Here is a 16,992-nt window from a genome sequence, read left to right on the forward strand (position 1 = left end):
ATGATCCGGGCGGCTGAGTTCTGAATGATCTGCAGTCTGTTGATAAGTTTGGTGGGGAGTCCGGTGAGGAGGGCGTTGCAGTAGTCTATGCGTGATGTGACAAATGAGTGAACTAGGATTTCAGCGCTGGATTGGGTCAGTGATGGGCGAAGTCTGGCGATGTTGCGGAGGTGGAAGAATGCAGTCCGGGTGATGTTGTGAATATGGGGTGCGAATGAGAGGGTGTTGTCCAGGATGACGCCGAGGCTCTTGACTTTGGAGGAGAAGGGTACTGGGAATCCATCGATAATTATGAGTGGAGCTGGGGTGTGTTGTGATTTAGTGAGGGTGGATTTGGATCCGATGAGCAGGGCCTCGGTCTTGTTTCCATTGAGTTTCAGGAAGTTCCTGCTCAACCAGCTCCGGATCTCTTCCAGGCACGTGATGAGGGAGGTGGGGGGGATGGCAGCGGTGGGTTTGGTGGAGATGTAGACCTGTGTGTCGTCAGCATAGCAATGAAAATGGACCCCATGGTGACGGAGGAGTGTGCCCAGCGGGAGGAGGTAAGTGGTGAAGAGGAGTGGACCCAAGACTGACCCCTGGGGGACGCCCAGTGAGACACCTGAACACCCAGACTTGTGGTTGCTTAGTTGAACAAATTGTTGACGGCCGGTGAGGTAGGATGTAAACCAGGAGAGTGCAGCACCAGTGATCCCAATACCAGCTAGGCGGTCCAGAAGCAGAGGGTGGGAGATGGTGTCGAATGCTGCGCTGAGATCGAGGAGGACGAGAATGGTGAGTAATCCAGAGTCGGCTGCAAGGAGGAGGTCGTTGGTGATTTTGACTAGGGCTGTTTCAGTGCTGTGTTTTGGACGGAAGCCAGATTGGAACGGTTCGTGGAGATAGTGAGTGTCGAGGTGGGACTGTAGTTGTGCGGCAACCACCCTTTCAAGTGTTTTGGAGATGAAAGGGAGATTGGAGATGGGCCGGTAATGGTTAAGGTCAGTTGGGTCAGCACCAGGTTTTTTTAGGATGGGAGTGATGGCAGCCAGCTTGAGAGTGGGGGGTACAGTACCAGTAGTGAGGGAGGAGTTAATTATGTTGGTGATCATGGGGGAGATGGACGGAAGACATGCTTTGACAAGGGAGGTGGGAAGAGGATCGAGCTGACAGGTGGTGGTTTTGGCTTTGCGGATGAGTTCTGAAACGGTCTGTTCTGTTACTAGGGTGAAGTCAGAGAGGGAGCTGATGAGAGGTTGGCCAGAGGTGATCATCCAGGGTGGGTCATCAGAGGGGGTGCGAGATGAGGCCAGTTGTTGGTGAATGGTGTTGATTTTAGAGCTGAAGAAGTCAAGGAACGCAGTGCATTGGGTGGTGGAAATGTCTGGAGGGAGAGATTTAGGAGGCTGAAGTAAGTGGCTGACTGTTGAGAAGAGGACTCTGCTGTTGCCTGTACCAGTGTTGATGAGGTTGGAGTAGTATGAGGTTTTGGCAGTGGTGAGGGCATTCTTGTAGTCATGGAGGTGGTCCGAATACATTTGGCGGTGTACAGTGAGTTGAGTCTTACTGTAGAGTCGCTCCAGTCGAAAACCAGTGGCTTTGAGCTGGCGCAGATGAGGAGTGAACCAGGGAGCAGTGTGGGTGAATGAGACTGAGCGGGTTTTCAGGGGGGCCAGGGTGGTGAGGGAGGAGGAGAGGCAGTTATTGTAGTGAGTCACCAGGTCAGTCAGGGAGGAAGCTGGGGGAGGGTTGGGGTAGGAGCTGATCAGGGTGGAGAGGTCTGTGGTGTTGATAAGTTTGATGTTTCTGAAGGAGATGGTCCGTTGTTCCTTGGTTTTGTGGAGTTGGGTATGAATGTCAAAAAGTACAGCTTTGTGGTCGGAGATGGGGAAATCAATGACATCAAGGTTAGTGGGAGTGATGTCAGTGCAGCAGATTAAATCCAGAATGTGACCTTTGTTATGGGTTGGGAGGTTGACATGTTGTGTCATGCCAAGACAGTCCAGAAGTGATGTGAAGTCATTAGCAAAAGTTTTCCATTTCCATTTTCCAAGGAATGAACATGTCCTTCAATATATTTAATATGTATAATAAAAGTCAATAAATGGCCAATACAGATTGAGCTACACAATCCATGATGCCAAAGGACGTGGTTGACCGACAAATGACCAAATGACAAATGACCGACAAGATATCCTGTTCCCTCAATACCCATCTCCCTGGCGAAGAAGGCACAGCAACGCCTGCACTTCCTGCGCCGGATGAGGAAAGTTTCCCTCCCCCCTCCCATCCTGATCACCTTCTACAGAGGTGCTATCAAGGGTCTTCTGACCTACTGCACCTCAGTCTGGTTTGGGGCCTGCAGGGCCAAAGACTGGAAGTCTCTGCAGAGAGTGGTGAGAACAGAGGAGAAAATCATCAGGTCTCCGCTGCCCTCCATCCGGGACATTGGGCAGAAAGGCTGCCTGACCAGAGCCCAACGCATCTCCTCTGACTCCACCCACCCTCACCACAGTCCATGCTGTCCATGCTGAACTCTGGCAGGAGGTTCCGCAGCATCCACAGTAGGACATCTAGGTTCAGTGACAGTTTCTTCCCCCTGGCCATTAGACTGTTGAACACCCACGGCCAATAAATAAACCATGTACGCACTCCCCCCCCCCCCCCCCCCCCCCCCCACATTCTTTCGTCACCTCAACCAACAAATAGATTAAAGCTATTTTACAAAAAAAAAAAATTTCAATTTTTGCAGTATAAATGTAAGTAAATATTTTAACATGTCCAATAGGCTATAGTACAGGCTGTCTGTTCACGACAAGTCATGGATTACTGACCACCCAAAAAAATACTAAAAATGTTTTGTCACAGAAGATAAACAATGCCAAGGAGTGATCGTGATGGTTAACCTTTTGAAAGCTGGCTTTGAATGGGAAAAAAACAACGTAGTCCACCCAGCCTTGGCCCCCTGTGCTCTATAGATTTCTACATGGCATGTTGCTTGCTCAGGGGTTTGGACAATAGGGACAATAGGACCAGGTTCACCTCGCTCAGGTATAAAAGGAAAGGGTTAAACAGGTAGAGGACAGCAGCAGAGTCACAGCAGAAACAGCAGCAGAATCCAGCCAGTAAACATGACCTCCACCGGAATGAACATGATGAACAAGGTAGGTCCTCTCTGCTCCTCCTCTGCCGAGTAGCAGAGCTCTGACGTTGATCTCTCCTCTGCTCTTCAATGCATCATGTATACAGAAGGTGATTAGTATCACGTGTTTGATTTATTTTAGGGCACTAAGCGAATGCATGTTTTAAAAAAGGCCTATTTTCCCACATCGCAACAGTAGTAAGGGTTTAAAGCACAGTCATGGAGTATTTAAGTAATGTAAGTGGTGTCTCATTTCATAAACAAAATCTCTGTCTATTTTATTTGCATAGCCGTTATCTCAAAGGGTTTCATGGGACCACATTATAGGTCCACCCCCTAACCCTAAGCACTCTGAAGGAAAAAAACAGGGAAGAACCTTGAGGGGGAGAACCTTAAGAAGGAACACAACAGAGGTATCCCTCCTATCCAGGGATGCTTAGTAGTGCAGTAGGGGCCAGACGAGCTGATATAATGATAACAAAAACAAGGGCCGTGTTTGTGGTTCCATGTTCCAGTCTCATGGTATGCTCCACTAACCCCCTGCCATGCTCTGTCCCAAGATCACCTTCTACGAGGAGAGGAACTTCCAGGGCCGTTCCTACGAGTCCAGCAGCGACTGCCCCGACATGTCCTCCTACCTGAGCAAGTGCCACTCCTGTAGGGTGGAGCGCGGCTGCTTCATGGTCTACGACCGCACCAACTTCATGGGCAACCAGTACTTCATGAGGAGGGGCGAGTACGCTGACTACATGAGCATGATGGGCATGACGGACTCCATCAGGTCCTGCCGCATGATCCCCATGGTAAGGGTTATCAGCACACCGCTAAACTAAGTGCATGATCCCCAATGTGGTAAGGGTTAGGGTAAAGGGGTAATGCCAGACTGACATGATCCCCGTGGTAAGCCCTCACAGTGGGTTTACTGAAGGAGAACATGGTTTGGTAGTCGTAGGGTCTATAGGGTCATTTAGTCATGAAGCACACACCTTTATCCAAGCTTTCATGTTCTGAATCAACAGTTTGCTTCCATAATTTGGATCACGTACCAGAACTGTTTTAGATAAAAGAGGGAGGGTGTAAGAGGTCGGCAGAGGAACACATGCAGCATATACACATAAACTGTATGCATACAGTGATTATAACGAATGCTATGCATGGTGGTGTGAATTTTGTACATCTATGTTAACCGCTCCATGTAGTTCCTGGTTCCTTAACCCCCCCCCCCCCCCCATCCTCCTCACCTATAGCACCGTGGTCAGTACAGGATGAAGATTTACGAGAAGGAGAACTTCGGTGGCCAGTCCTACGAGCTGATGGACGACTGCGATAACGTCATGGACCGCTACCGCATGTCCAACTGCATGTCCTGCAACGTGATGGACGGCCACTGGCTGATGTACGAGCAGGCCCAGTACAGGGGCAGGATGATGTACATGAGGCCTGGAGAGTACAGGAACTTCATGAACCAGGGCATGAACCAGGGCATGAGATTCATGAGCATGAGGCACATCAACGACTCCTACTACTAGACACTGCGAGCCCTGAATAAAGCTCTCTGTAACTAAGACTCAAGTGTGTACAAGTGGTTTCTTTCTCTGCCATAAAACACTCCTGTTATTACCTCTACCTCGGTTTACCGTTCGTCTGACAGTTATAGAAACCATTGTACAAGGCTCACATCTAGCACCTGCAGCTGCGTGCACCGAATAGAATTTGAGATTAGGGTTGTGATACGTTGCTCTATCAATGTATCAGGGATTTGGTTGATAAAATGTATTCATGGTCCCCTTTTGAGGAGGGCCATACATGTCCAAGTTTATATCATAACCCAAGCTTTCACTAGATCATGTTAACTGGGACCAATTAGGGTTGTAGTACTTGTGGACAGGATTTCTTGCTAATCACAGCTGGCTATTCAAGGCCTGACATGTGGGCATGCAGCTGCAGAGCGATCCGTACATAATCACACTTAAGTACGCACGCACAAAGGTACGCAAGCCCAAACACACACATCTTTTCAAACTGTAAATAAACCAACACCTGCCCTTCATTATGGCTGAATGTGCAGCAACATGGAATCCGATTTGTTTGGCACGTAGTCATAAATACATTTCTTCTAACTTATTATATTAATCTATTGATTAAATGTAGATATTCTTGATACGAAAGATACCCACCACAAGAAAAGACTGAATTGAATCATACATATGTAGTTGGTCTAATTCTGCGTTGTGTTATTTATTTTTTCTTGACACATGCTCAAAACATTAGCATTTACACAATTTCCTCATAATATAATAACACTCAAAGGAATAAAGAAAAACATAACAGCAAAAAATGCTACCCTTCAAAATAAAAAGTCTGCGCTTCACTGCCTTGTTCATAATATCGCTATATATTATGAACACGACTCACATTAGCTTAACCGATGGCACAAAAAAACAATTGAAACCTCACATACAGTGTCTACAGGTGTAACTATGTAAATCCCTTACTACTAAACCATAAACCAGCACAACCAGTTATAAAAACTATCCAGCTATGGATCAAGACAAACGTGAGGGGATCAGTCACACGTTTAACCCCAGGAAAATATGTCATTTCAAGGCTACGGAACACATAGTACCAGTAAAATACACCCAAAACCAAAGACAACCGCAACACATCAGAAAATGTCCTGCATAGAACCACAAAAAAATACATACACCCCAGAAAAAGATAGTTACCTCCAGACAGAAGTTACACTTTAAGTAACAATCTTAACCCTTTGTATGTACATAGTCTGAATAAGCCTACTTACCGGCATATCCAATCTACCTAGTCTGGTGCGAATTCCCCCTCTCGAAAGACCCACGACCACCCCCTTCTGTTCAGTGGCCATGGCCTGGGACTCGCTCACAGCTACCGATTCCGCACATGAACTCCTGACTGACTGTATAGAGTCGCTAACAGCAGACCCAACGCCGTGGGCATCAACAGACTGGTCAGAAAGCTGACACTTGCCAGAGTTGAGTTCAACTGACTCTGTGTCCACATGAGCCTGTAGCTAAACACTTTGCTCATCCTCTGTTCCACATATAGAAAGTCTGCTGACATCCTCTCCATCAACCTGCTGTCCCTCCTCTAAACCACTGCGAACACCAGACCTGTCCAAAAAGACAGACTGATCGGTCTCATCATCAGCTCTAGACTCAGAAAGGTCAGATACCCAACAAGTGGTCCGAGTACCACTCTGGTCCATCTGACCCAACATGTCCACAGTATCTTGACTCAGATCAGTACTGAGGGCAGAAAAGTCAGCTTCCAGATCAGACTCCCCTCATGAAGGCAGCGGTAGAAAATTAACAGGCATGATCAGGTTCCTGACGGTCTCAATCCGGCCTGTAACAGGATGCCGAACGCTGTATGTGTGAAGCTCATTATTCTTTCTTACAACCACATACACTGCACTTTCCCATCGATCAGCTAACTTCTTCTTCCCCCTTTCCCCTTTGTTTGCCAATAAGACCCTGCCACCCTCTTCAACAGAGAAGCCCTTCATCTTTCTGTTGTAAACTTTCGCCTACTTGGCTTGTCGTTTGCTAATATGTGTCTGAGCAAGTGTTGTAGCCTCCCTTAGATCTTTCCCCAAAGGCTGAACGTACTTACATCGACAGTCTCTCCATCCAACAGAACACACTCAAACATCACAGCAAGCAAGGAGTAGGGCCAAACATCAGAAAAGAAAGGTGGGAACCCTGTAGTTTCATGAATGGTGCAGTTATATGTAAAAGTCAGTGTGTTCAACATCTGAGGCTCCTTGATCTGAGGGTGCACTCACACTAGGCCATCTGGCCGTGGCCGTGGCCGTTTTCCCACCTAACTGTGCTCAAATCTGCCAGTGTGAGTGTGGCCAGTCTGGCCAGGCCAGGCCAATATGGCCACTTGGGAGAGGTGTGCTGCTCGGTATGGGCCGCTACGGTACAGATGCTAATGAGCCGACACGCGCACACGCACGGCTACGCAACCTGAGCTGGTTGACGTATAGTCCATGCGACGACCACGGACATAATAAAGGCGACGAGCCTTCTTTCCCATTAAACGATAAACATCTATCCAAATAAGCAACAGACTCAGCAAAGTGCGAACTGTGTTCTCTGTGTTGTTGTTCAACAGACACATGAAGGATCTAGGGCTGCAGCTGTTACACAGCAGCCCAAAGGCCTACCGTCAAATGAAGGCCATATTCTCGCTTCCTTCTACAAGGACACTTTGGCGTTACGTTAGCGCAGGTGTGGGATATTTCCCTGTAAATACGAATTTATTAAATTTATTAAATTTACTTCAACCATTTATTAAATGGTTGAAGTTGACTACTCAACTTCAACCAGTTTCACAATTTTAAGATTAAACAAAATCTGATTATTAACCTTTTTATTTCCTGACAGCCTGGCTTCCTACAGGGAATCATCTCCCAAATGGGAGTCATCGCCGCCACCATGACCCCTGTGCAGAGGATGTGTACGCTCGTCCTGGACGAGATGGCAATCAAAAAACGATTTGATTATGATCGCAGGAACGATGCCATTTATGGTGTATCTGCATCTGGGGCTGTAGCATAACAAGCGATGGTTGTCATGGCTAGGGGCATTATGGGGAAATGGAAGCAGGCAAGCCATACCTTAGAAAAACATTTGTTATGATATTGCTGTGTATATTCAAACACATTTACCTAAAGCATGTCTTTCAACAGACGGTTGGTTACTTCTTTTCCCCATCTTCAATGCCAGCAGATGATATTGCTACCGTCATTAAGGATGCCATTCGCCACCTACATCATATAGGGCTGACAGTATGTAGTGCAAAGCGTTTTATTATTATTTATTTTTTTAAATAGCAGCATTAACAAATGAACATTAACTCCAACCTTGTATTGACAACAATGTATTAACCAATTTCAAAGGTGCAGGCAGTAATATGTGACCAGGGAAGCCCTAATGTGAAGGCTGTGCGGAACCTTGGGGCTAGCCTGGACCCTCTGGGAGGTGAGGAGTCCCACTGTATCCTGGTGGGGGTTCAGAGGGTTCCTGTGATTTTTGATGTCCCTCACCTTCTGAAATCAATCAGGAAAAACCTCAAACATGCCCTACAGGTAAGCACAGTAAACAAAGCAATCACAATTGCAAGGACTCATACTGAACATACAAGATATCACAATGATTCACATATGTATGTATTTACATCCTTAGACACAAGGAAGAAATGTTCTTTGGAAGCACATCAGCCAATTCTATGAGCTGGACAAGCTCCACACTATTCGGATGGCCCCGAAGCTAACTGATTCTGCTGCCAGCATTTTCCAAGATGCGTGTCAGTTTGGCTGCACAGGTTTCTCCTGGAACCGTCACCTTATCGTGGTGGAGAGGTTTGCGTGTCCCTGTGAACCTGAGAGCTGTGTTGTCTGGAGCCTTGTGCTCCTGGTAGGGTCACTCATGGCAGAGTGGTCTCAGGTGAGGGGCCAGACTAAGAATGGTTCAAAAACTCCAATGAATAACGAAAAAAGAGGAGATGTGACCCGGCCCGGAGGAAGCCCGGGGCTCCCGTCTGGAGCCAGGCCCAGACGGAGGGCTCGATGGCGAGCGCCTGGTGGCCGGGTTTGCCACGGAGCCCGGTCGGGCACAGCCCGAACAAACTACGTGGCACCCCCCCTCTCTTCATCCCATGGGCCCACCACCTGTGGAAAGACCCGTTGGGGTCGGGTGCGCAGCCACATGGGTGGCAGCGAAGGTCAGGGGTCTCAACGGACCAGACCGGAGCGGCAGAAGCTGGCTCTGGGGATGTGGAATGTCACCTCGCTGTGGGGAAAGGAACCGGAGCTTGTGAGGGAGGTGGAGCGCTATCAGTTAGATCTGGTGGGGCTTACCTCCACGCACAGTCTCAGCTCTGGTACCGTACTCCTGGATAAGGGTTGGACTCTATTCTTCTCCGGAGTTGCCGAGGGCGTGAGGCGCCGGGCGGGTGTGGGGATACTCATAAATCCCCGGCTGTGCGCCGCGGTGTTGGAGTTTACCCCGGTAGACGAGAGGGTCGCCTCCCTGCGCCTAAGGGTTGTAGGGGGGAAAACTCTGACTGTTGTTTGTGCGTATGCACCAAACAGCAGCTCAGAGTACTCTGCCGTCTTGGAGACCCTGAATGGAGTCCTGTATGGGGCTCCAGTAGGGGACTCCGTAGTTCTGCTGGGAGACTTCAACGCCCACGTGGGCAACGATGGAGACACCTGGAGAGGCGTGGTGGGGAAGAACGGCCTCCCTGATCTAAACCCAAGCGGTCGTTTGTTATTGGACTTCTGTGCTAGTCATGGATTATCCATAACAAACACCATGTTCGAACATAAGGGTGCTCATAAGTGTACCTGGTACCAGAGTACCCTAGGCCGAAGATCGATGATCGATTTCGTGATCGTGTCATCTGATCTGAGGCCGCATGTTTTTGACACTCGGGTAAAGAGAGGGGCGGAACTGTCAACCGACCACCATCTGGTTGTGAGTTGGATCAGGGAATGGGGGAAATTTCCGGATAGACCTGGTAAGCCCAAACGAGTAGTGCGGGTGAACTGGGAACGTCTGGAGGAGGCCCCGTCCTAGGTATCTTCAACTCACACCTCCGGCGGAGCTTTTCTGGCATTCCTGTGGAGGTTGGGGGCATTGAGCCGGAGTGGGCGGTGTTCAAAGCCTCCATTGCTGAAGCTGCGGTGGCTAGCTGTGGCCTCAGGGTCCTAGGCTCCTCAAGGGGCGGTAACCCTCGGACTCCGTGGTGGACACCGGTGGTCAGGGAAGCCGTCCGATTGAAGAAGGAGGCCTTCCGGGATATGATATCCTGGAGGACTCCTGACTCGGTTGCAGGGTACCGACAGGCTCGAAGGGCTGCAGCGGCTGCCGTGTCGGAGGCTAAGCAGCGGGTGTGGGAGAAGTTCAGAGAGGCCATGGAGAAGGACTTTCGGTCGGCACTAAAGTGTTTCTGGAAGACTATCCGGCACCTCAGGAGGGGGAAACGGGGAACCATCCAAGCTGTGTACAGTAAGGATGGGACTCTGTTGACCTCAACTGAGGAGGTCGTCGGACGTTGGAAGGAACACTTTGAGGAACTCCTGAATCCGAATAACACGCCCTCTATGTTGGAGGCAGAGCTCGAGGTTGATGGTGTTTCGTTGTCAATTTCCCTGGTGGAGGTCACTGAGGTAGTCAAACATCTCCGCAGTGGCAAAGCCCCAGGGATTGATGAGATCCAGCCAGAAATGCTAAAGGCTCTGGGTGTTGAGGGGCTGTCATGGTTGACACGCCTATTCAACATCGCGTGGGAGTCGGGTACAGTGCCAAAGGAGTGGCAAACCGGGGTGGTGGTTCTCCTGTTCAAAAAGGGGGACCAGAGAGTGTGTGCCAATTACCGGGGTATCACACTTCACAGCCTCCCTGGTAAATTCTACTCCAAGGTGCTGGAAAGGAGGGTTCGGCCGATCGTCGAACCTCAGATTGAAGAGGAACAATGCGGTTTTCGCCCCGGACGTGGAACTACGGACCAGCTCTTCACTCTCGCAAGGATCCTGGAGGGGGCCTGGGAGTATGCCCATCCAGTCTACATGTGTTTTGTGGATCTGGAGAAGGCGTATGACCGGGTCCCCCGGGAGAAACTGTGGGAGGTGCTGCGGGAGTATGGGGTAAGGGGGTCTATCCTCAGGGCCATCCAATCTTTGTACTCCCAAAGCGAGAGCTGTGTTCGCGTCCTCGGCAGCCAGTCAGTTTCGTTCTCAGTGGGTGCTGGTCTCCGCCAGGGCTGCGCCTGTTTTTGATACACATGGACAGGATATCGAGGCGTAGTCGTGGTGGGGAGGGGTTGCAGTTCGGTGGTCGGAGGATCTCGTCAATGCTTTTTGCAGATGATGTGGTCCTCATTGGATCATCGGCCTGTGACCTTCAGCACTCACTGGATCGGCTGGCGGCCGGCTGGGATGAGGATCAGCACCGCTAATTCTGAGGCCATGACTCTTAGCAGGAAACCGGTGGATTGCTTACTCCGGGTAGGAAATGAGTCCTTAGCCCAAGTGAAGGAGTTCAAGTACCTCGGGGTCTTGTTCGCGAGTGAGGGTACTATGGAGCGTGAGATTGGCCGGAGAATCGGAGCAGCGGGGGTGGTATTGCGTTCGCTTTACCGCACCGTTGTAACGAAAAGAGAGCTGAGCCGCAAGGCAAAGCTCTCGATCTACCGGTCAATCTTCGTTCCTATCCTCACCTATGGTCATGAGGGCTGGGTGATGACCGAAAGGACGAGATCGCGGGTACAAGCGGCCGAGATGAGTTTTCTCAGAAGGGTGGCTGGCGTCTCCCTTAGGGATAGGGTGAGAAGCTCAGCCAACTGTGAGGAACTCGGATTAGAGCCGCTGCTCCTTTACTTAGAAAGGAGTCAGCTGAGGTGGTTCGGGCATCTGGTAAGGATGCCCACTGGGCGCCTTCCTTGGGAGGTGTTTCAGGCACGTCCAGTGGGGAGGAGACCTCGGGGAAGACCCAGGACTAGGTGGAGAGATTATATCTCAACACTGGCCTGGGAACGCCTCGGGATCCCCCCGTCAGAGCTGGTCAATGTGGCCCGGGAAACGGAAGTCTGGGGCCCCCTGCTTGAGCTGCTCCCCCCGCGACCCGACCCCGGATAAGCGGATGACGATGATGATGATGAGGTTTTCAGCCACACTGTCTCTGCTGGTAAATTTTTTCATCTTCTCAAAAACTTTTCTTCAATAACTAACTGCAGATTGTAATGTGACACTGACCACCTATTCAATTGTCGTATCTGTTTTGATCAAGGCATTTCTGCGATGGTAACATTGCAGAGACTGCCAGCAGAGGCAAAAGATACAGCTGACTGTGTAGCCAAATTAAATCACCTTTTTGATGTGCTAAATTCCAGGTAATTATGTAAAAAAAAATAGCACCTTAACTTTACAAACATACAACTTACTAACTACACCCTATTAACTACGACCTACCTACCTTGACCCCACTAACTACGACTATCTACCTACAACTATACTACTTGCAGATCCGTCAAGGATTCTAACCCCTGGCGACGACCCCTAAGCTCAGGAAACCAGGAGAAGGAGAACTTCCTGAGGGAATGCATCAGCTGGGTGGCAAGCTGGCAGTTCAGGTCAGTCAATAAGAAAAGAAAAACAATCTAACTGCACCAAATCAACATCTAGGCTAAGGAACACACTAACAACCCCCCCCCCCCCATTCAATTAATGTGCCCCTGCATTTGAACTGCATTTGAACTGAGCCAAGTAGGTATACGCTTTGACCAGAGAAAAATCAATAACTTTATGATCGTGCGCTCCGTCTTCTTTTCAGCCAGCGTTATTTCTTTTCTACAGGATAATTTGCATGGGAGAAGACGACAGGTGGAGACATACAACTTCATTTTGTGGTGTTTATCGCACAAATTTTCCCTTGAGAAGAACAACCAGTAGTTCGACCTATAGGCTAGCAGCTACTACTACTGGTGCAGCAAGAGGCAACACTAGCCTACTGTATTTAGGTGGTGATATTTAGCTGGCTCAGCTAACCCCTAATTTTACAAAATGGCTCGAAATAACTTTATATTAAGTTTAAATGAAAAAAATATGCATTTTATTTCACACCTGGGCTGCTATGTAGCACACACCAGGGTCATCAAAATGTTTTATTAAGTATCACACCTGGCTTCAGAATATAATACCAAAAGTACGATAACATCATTATATTGATATATTAATGAATCTGTAAATCAAATGATGTTAATACATATACCGTTCTTTTACTTTTCAATAGCCACCATAAATTGACTAGGCTACATAGCAGATAATCAGCCGACAGCCAGCATCCAGCCAGCTGATATCAGCTAGCACTAGATAGAAATCAATAGCGATGTCGTTGCTAAAAAAAATGCTTTATCATCGGCACTAGTAAGGATAAAAAAAAAAAACACTCTGTAAGTAACATACATATGTGAAACCTCTGAGAGTCTCTTGACTCTCTGTTGTAATGGTAGTTGAGGCTTTCGCAATATTTTTTTTACTTTTCCAAGGAAGTTTTCATAAGGAAATGCAGAGACACGGTCAAGGGCACCAAACTGTTTTACACATCAGCTAGATGTATCACCTGATGAACTGTAAATACAATTTCTCCTTGACCATATAAATCTCCAAAGCTTTTAACAAATGCTGTTAGGACTCTATTGGCAAAATCAATCATGGGTGCAGAGAGGTTGGGGCTGAGTAATAAGAACACACCCACGGAAAACAGGAAGTTCTCAAAAATCTCTTCTGGTAGATTGTGCTGGTTACAGGTCCACTGTAAATCATGAACTGCCTTCGTTCTGTAGCCTTCCATCTTTCTATCTCTGTCAGCTCTCGTGGTTTTCGGGCAAATTCAGATGGAATATGGGGACGGAGAGCAATCAGTTTAGATGATATAGCTGAGATGATATTAGATGGCTGTCTTATGGCCAGGTTTTTGCCCTTCATCCAGAAAAGAATGAGTTTTTTTGTTACACCCAAACAGCAGAGGTGCATGTAATCAATGGGAAACTGGGTTACCATCTGAAAAATGCCAGTAAGGGGACTAGGTCGCAGGTGGTGATCTGTGTCTGACATTAAAGCAAAGTCTTCGTCTGATCTAAGCCTGGCATTTATTTCAGGATATGTCATTTTATTTTGCCACACGCCAACCTGATTGCACTTGTCACACCCAGAGTACCCATTGTGGGACTTCATCTGTTTCACAAAAGCACGTGCTGGAGCATCACAAATGAAGGAGCACACCATCACCTTTAGAGGTTTACCTCTGAAGGTCAATCCATTCCTCAGTAGCTGGGTAAGGTCATTGACAAATTCTTTGAGGTAGTCATACACACTAGATGGTTTTCCAGTTCCACAAAACAAACCAATAATAAAAGGGGTTTTTGTGTAATCACAATCAAGCAGCGCAAGAATTGGCCAAAACTGAACCTTTGAACTCTTAAAAATGGGTAAACCGTCAATGTTGAATTGTAACCGAATTGTCTGAAGGCAGCTAGGCAAATGGATTGAATTCAATTTTGATAAAATTCCCTTAGCCAATCCAAAATGGTGATATTCACCACCACCTAATGCATGCACAGCTATTTTCTTTTGTGTGCCAAGAAGTGTCCTGGCATCTTTAGGCAGCTCAGAGTGGTGTACTCTCAATATTGACAGAAGAGCGGTAACTGCAACAAGAGTAATGCCAAAAGTTGATGCCCATTGCTTTAGTTTAGCTTGTAAACTCATTTCCTCAGGCTCACTTTCATCAGAGCTGGATAACCCACTAAAATCCTCTCTTTCACTGGCATCACTGTCTGTAGTGTTTTGGCAAGGACTGTTCTCGAATTCTGAAGTCCCACACAGTGCTAGATCTGGTAAGCTAGGGGGGGCATTTTCAGCCTGATTAACTGTAATTAAATGTAATTGCTGCAAAATCTCGTTCTCTGTCTCCCTTGCTTTGGACAAGACTCGCCTCCTTTTACTCCAATAAGAGGCCATCTCTGTGTGTATCGGATACAATTATGAAATGCAAGTTTGATACCTTTTTTTTATACCGTGAGCCTTGAGTGGTCTTCAGTGTCCCATAAATATGCAAATGAAGAAGAAAAAAAACACAAAGTTAGTTTTGATGGCATAGTGTGACAACAATGAATAGTTGCATTTAACCCTTTCACATGCAAGTGAAGAATCCCCCTTCTAATAATGTATAGCCTATTAAGGACCTATTGCAGGATAAATATACAAATACATTCACTTTGAAGCGTAGAAGGTCCTACAGGCAGCTGTAATAAACTAAGATATACTATTTATGAGATGGCTTGCAGTGTGCTTATCTGACAGGATTAAAACCGTGCATTCTGTGTGAATGTGTATTTGAATGTTAACATTTAATAACATGTAGTTTTTAGTTATGTAATCATTTGAAAGTCCCTCCGAGTTGAAAAAGCACATGCATTCTTATTGGCCACACCTGGCGTACTAAATCAACTGTGATCAGATTGGTTAAAAAAATAGAGGCTGCGTGTGATTTCAGTTCCGGTTCAATGCATTTGTAATGAGGGGGCGCACTTCTGTGCAGCGTGCACATTAGTCGTCGTTGCCAGCAGGCTGCACCCGACTGCCAAGGGATTTACATGTGGCATAGCAAGGTAAGCAGCAGAATAGTTTCCCAATTAAGCGTAATTTAGAAATGGAGTTGTTGAGTATTATGGTTTCATGAAAGCACTCGGTTGCTTTCGAAACTTTGAATCGCCAACAACGGACGTTTCGGACCGCGCGCCCTTCAGCGTGTAATGGCTTCTTCACGCCCACTACACGCTGAAAAATGGAAACGTCCGTTGTTGGCGATTAAAAGTTTTGAATGCAACAGTGCTGTCCTTTCTTTCAGGAAATAATATTACGATACTTTGGATTCAGCACGCAGTTAAGTTATATAAAGGAGTCTAGTTAGTGTGAGCGCGTTACTTCATATATTCGATTTTTTTTTCTTGCCCTTGTGGAGGCTTGGGTGAAGGGGGTCATTAATATTTGGTTTTATATGGTATTATGGTACAATATGTAGATGGGCCGACATGTCCACGGGTCGATTTCCCGTAGTAAATTGATCATTTTAATGATTTGGATTTTCCCGCGACGGTTTCGCGGGATTCAGCTGCTAGTCAGGGACGCAGCGCGTGACCGTGACAACGTTATTTCTTGGGAATATAATGGATGACATTCATAGTATTATTGGTATAAAAATTCCATTACTTGTAGTACAGCAAACGAACAATTTTGTAAACAAGAAATCGTTAATATTTTATCAATGTCCTTCTAGAACCTGTCATGAACTTTGATAATCAAATCAAACGATGTCTCGAGCGCAATAGATGTCGCTGATATAACGGACATTTAGCTGCTATTCTTTGACAATTTGACATTTTAAGTTGGCCATATGAGCAATGTTGTTTCTTAATGTTACTCACATATGAACGTAATCTAAGAAAAACAGACTACGTTAATGTGAAGTAAATATACACAGCTGTGATAACCGCAATAACTTATCCTGGCATAGCAGTAGCCATAAGCAATTTGGCACAGAGTTTAGCTGAATGTCATTGATGATAAAGCTAACGTTAGTTAGTCATCTATGAACGAATATGGTCTAACTAAAGTTGCTAACAGGCCGACAGTCAAACATGATCGCTATTCGTGTTAGTCTACTTACCAAGAGTTGTATATAATATGAAATAATTATTAGCTTATTGCTGTAAATGTCAGTACGACCGTAGTTGCCAACTACATCAACGGAAGATGAGCATCTTCCCTGGGGAGGCTCGTGCGCCTGGTTCAGGAGCAGTGTATTGCTCGAGCAGTCAACTGCTCTTGAACCTGGCGCTCGAGGCTCCCCAGAAACTGGAACGCCAAGGTTCATGTTCGTTTTACCTTATTTGTGTATTTTGCTTGGGTGCCATTTTGATGTTTTTGCCAGGATCAATTCATGTACCCGTCATTTCAAGGTTATTTTCCCTCACAAAAGCTAGAACTTGTTTGGGCAATTTAGTTGTGCAGTAGCCTACATTATACATTGTAAAAAGCCTGTAGTAAGAGAGAAAAGAAAAGACATGATTATGTGTACTGTGGTCAAGACACCCAAGTGGTTTGACATATTTGGTGTATTCTCTTCCAACTTTCCCTTTTAGTCTCTGAAGCAGTGTCTCACACTCGAGTCCTGACCGAGGGCCTTGAAACTGGCATGCCTGTTCAAAACATCTCCAGGACAACAAGGTTATTTTGTGTTGACGTGTATTGAATTCTTAAAGGC

General features: G+C 47.0%; 1 protein-coding gene and 1 long non-coding RNA gene across 2 annotated transcripts; both read left to right on the top strand.

The window, feature by feature from the left end:
- Positions 1–3,038: 3,038 nt before the first annotated feature.
- On the top strand, positions 3,039–4,688 carry LOC115548489 (gamma-crystallin M2). The gene is made up of 3 exons (XM_030363158.1): positions 3,039–3,143; positions 3,682–3,924; positions 4,369–4,688. Exons 1-3 carry the CDS (start codon positions 3,111–3,113, stop codon positions 4,648–4,650), a joined length of 558 nt encoding a protein of 185 aa, XP_030219018.1. The 5' UTR covers positions 3,039–3,110; the 3' UTR covers positions 4,651–4,688.
- A 10,477-nt stretch (positions 4,689–15,165) lies between these two features.
- On the top strand, positions 15,166–16,992 carry LOC115548493 (uncharacterized). Its single transcript, XR_003977594.1, has 2 exons — positions 15,166–15,337; positions 16,871–16,992. It is a non-coding gene; the product is annotated as an uncharacterized LOC115548493 (long non-coding RNA).

Source organism: Gadus morhua, chromosome 8, assembly GCF_902167405.1.
Source record: "Gadus morhua chromosome 8, gadMor3.0, whole genome shotgun sequence".
Classification (NCBI taxonomy): Eukaryota; Metazoa; Chordata; class Actinopteri; order Gadiformes; family Gadidae; genus Gadus; species Gadus morhua.

What these genes read in the sequence shown, in the direction of transcription:
- LOC115548489 (XM_030363158.1), top strand. Translation starts at nt 3,111, where the DNA reads ATGACCTCCACCGGAATGAACATGATGAACAAG. An exon ending in GAATGAACATGATGAACAAG is followed by an intron (nt 3,144 to 3,681) that starts GTAGGTCCTCTC and finishes CTCTGTCCCAAG; the next exon opens with ATCACCTTCTACGAGGAGAG. An exon ending in CCTGCCGCATGATCCCCATG is followed by an intron (nt 3,925 to 4,368) that starts GTAAGGGTTATC and finishes CCTCACCTATAG; the next exon opens with CACCGTGGTCAGTACAGGAT.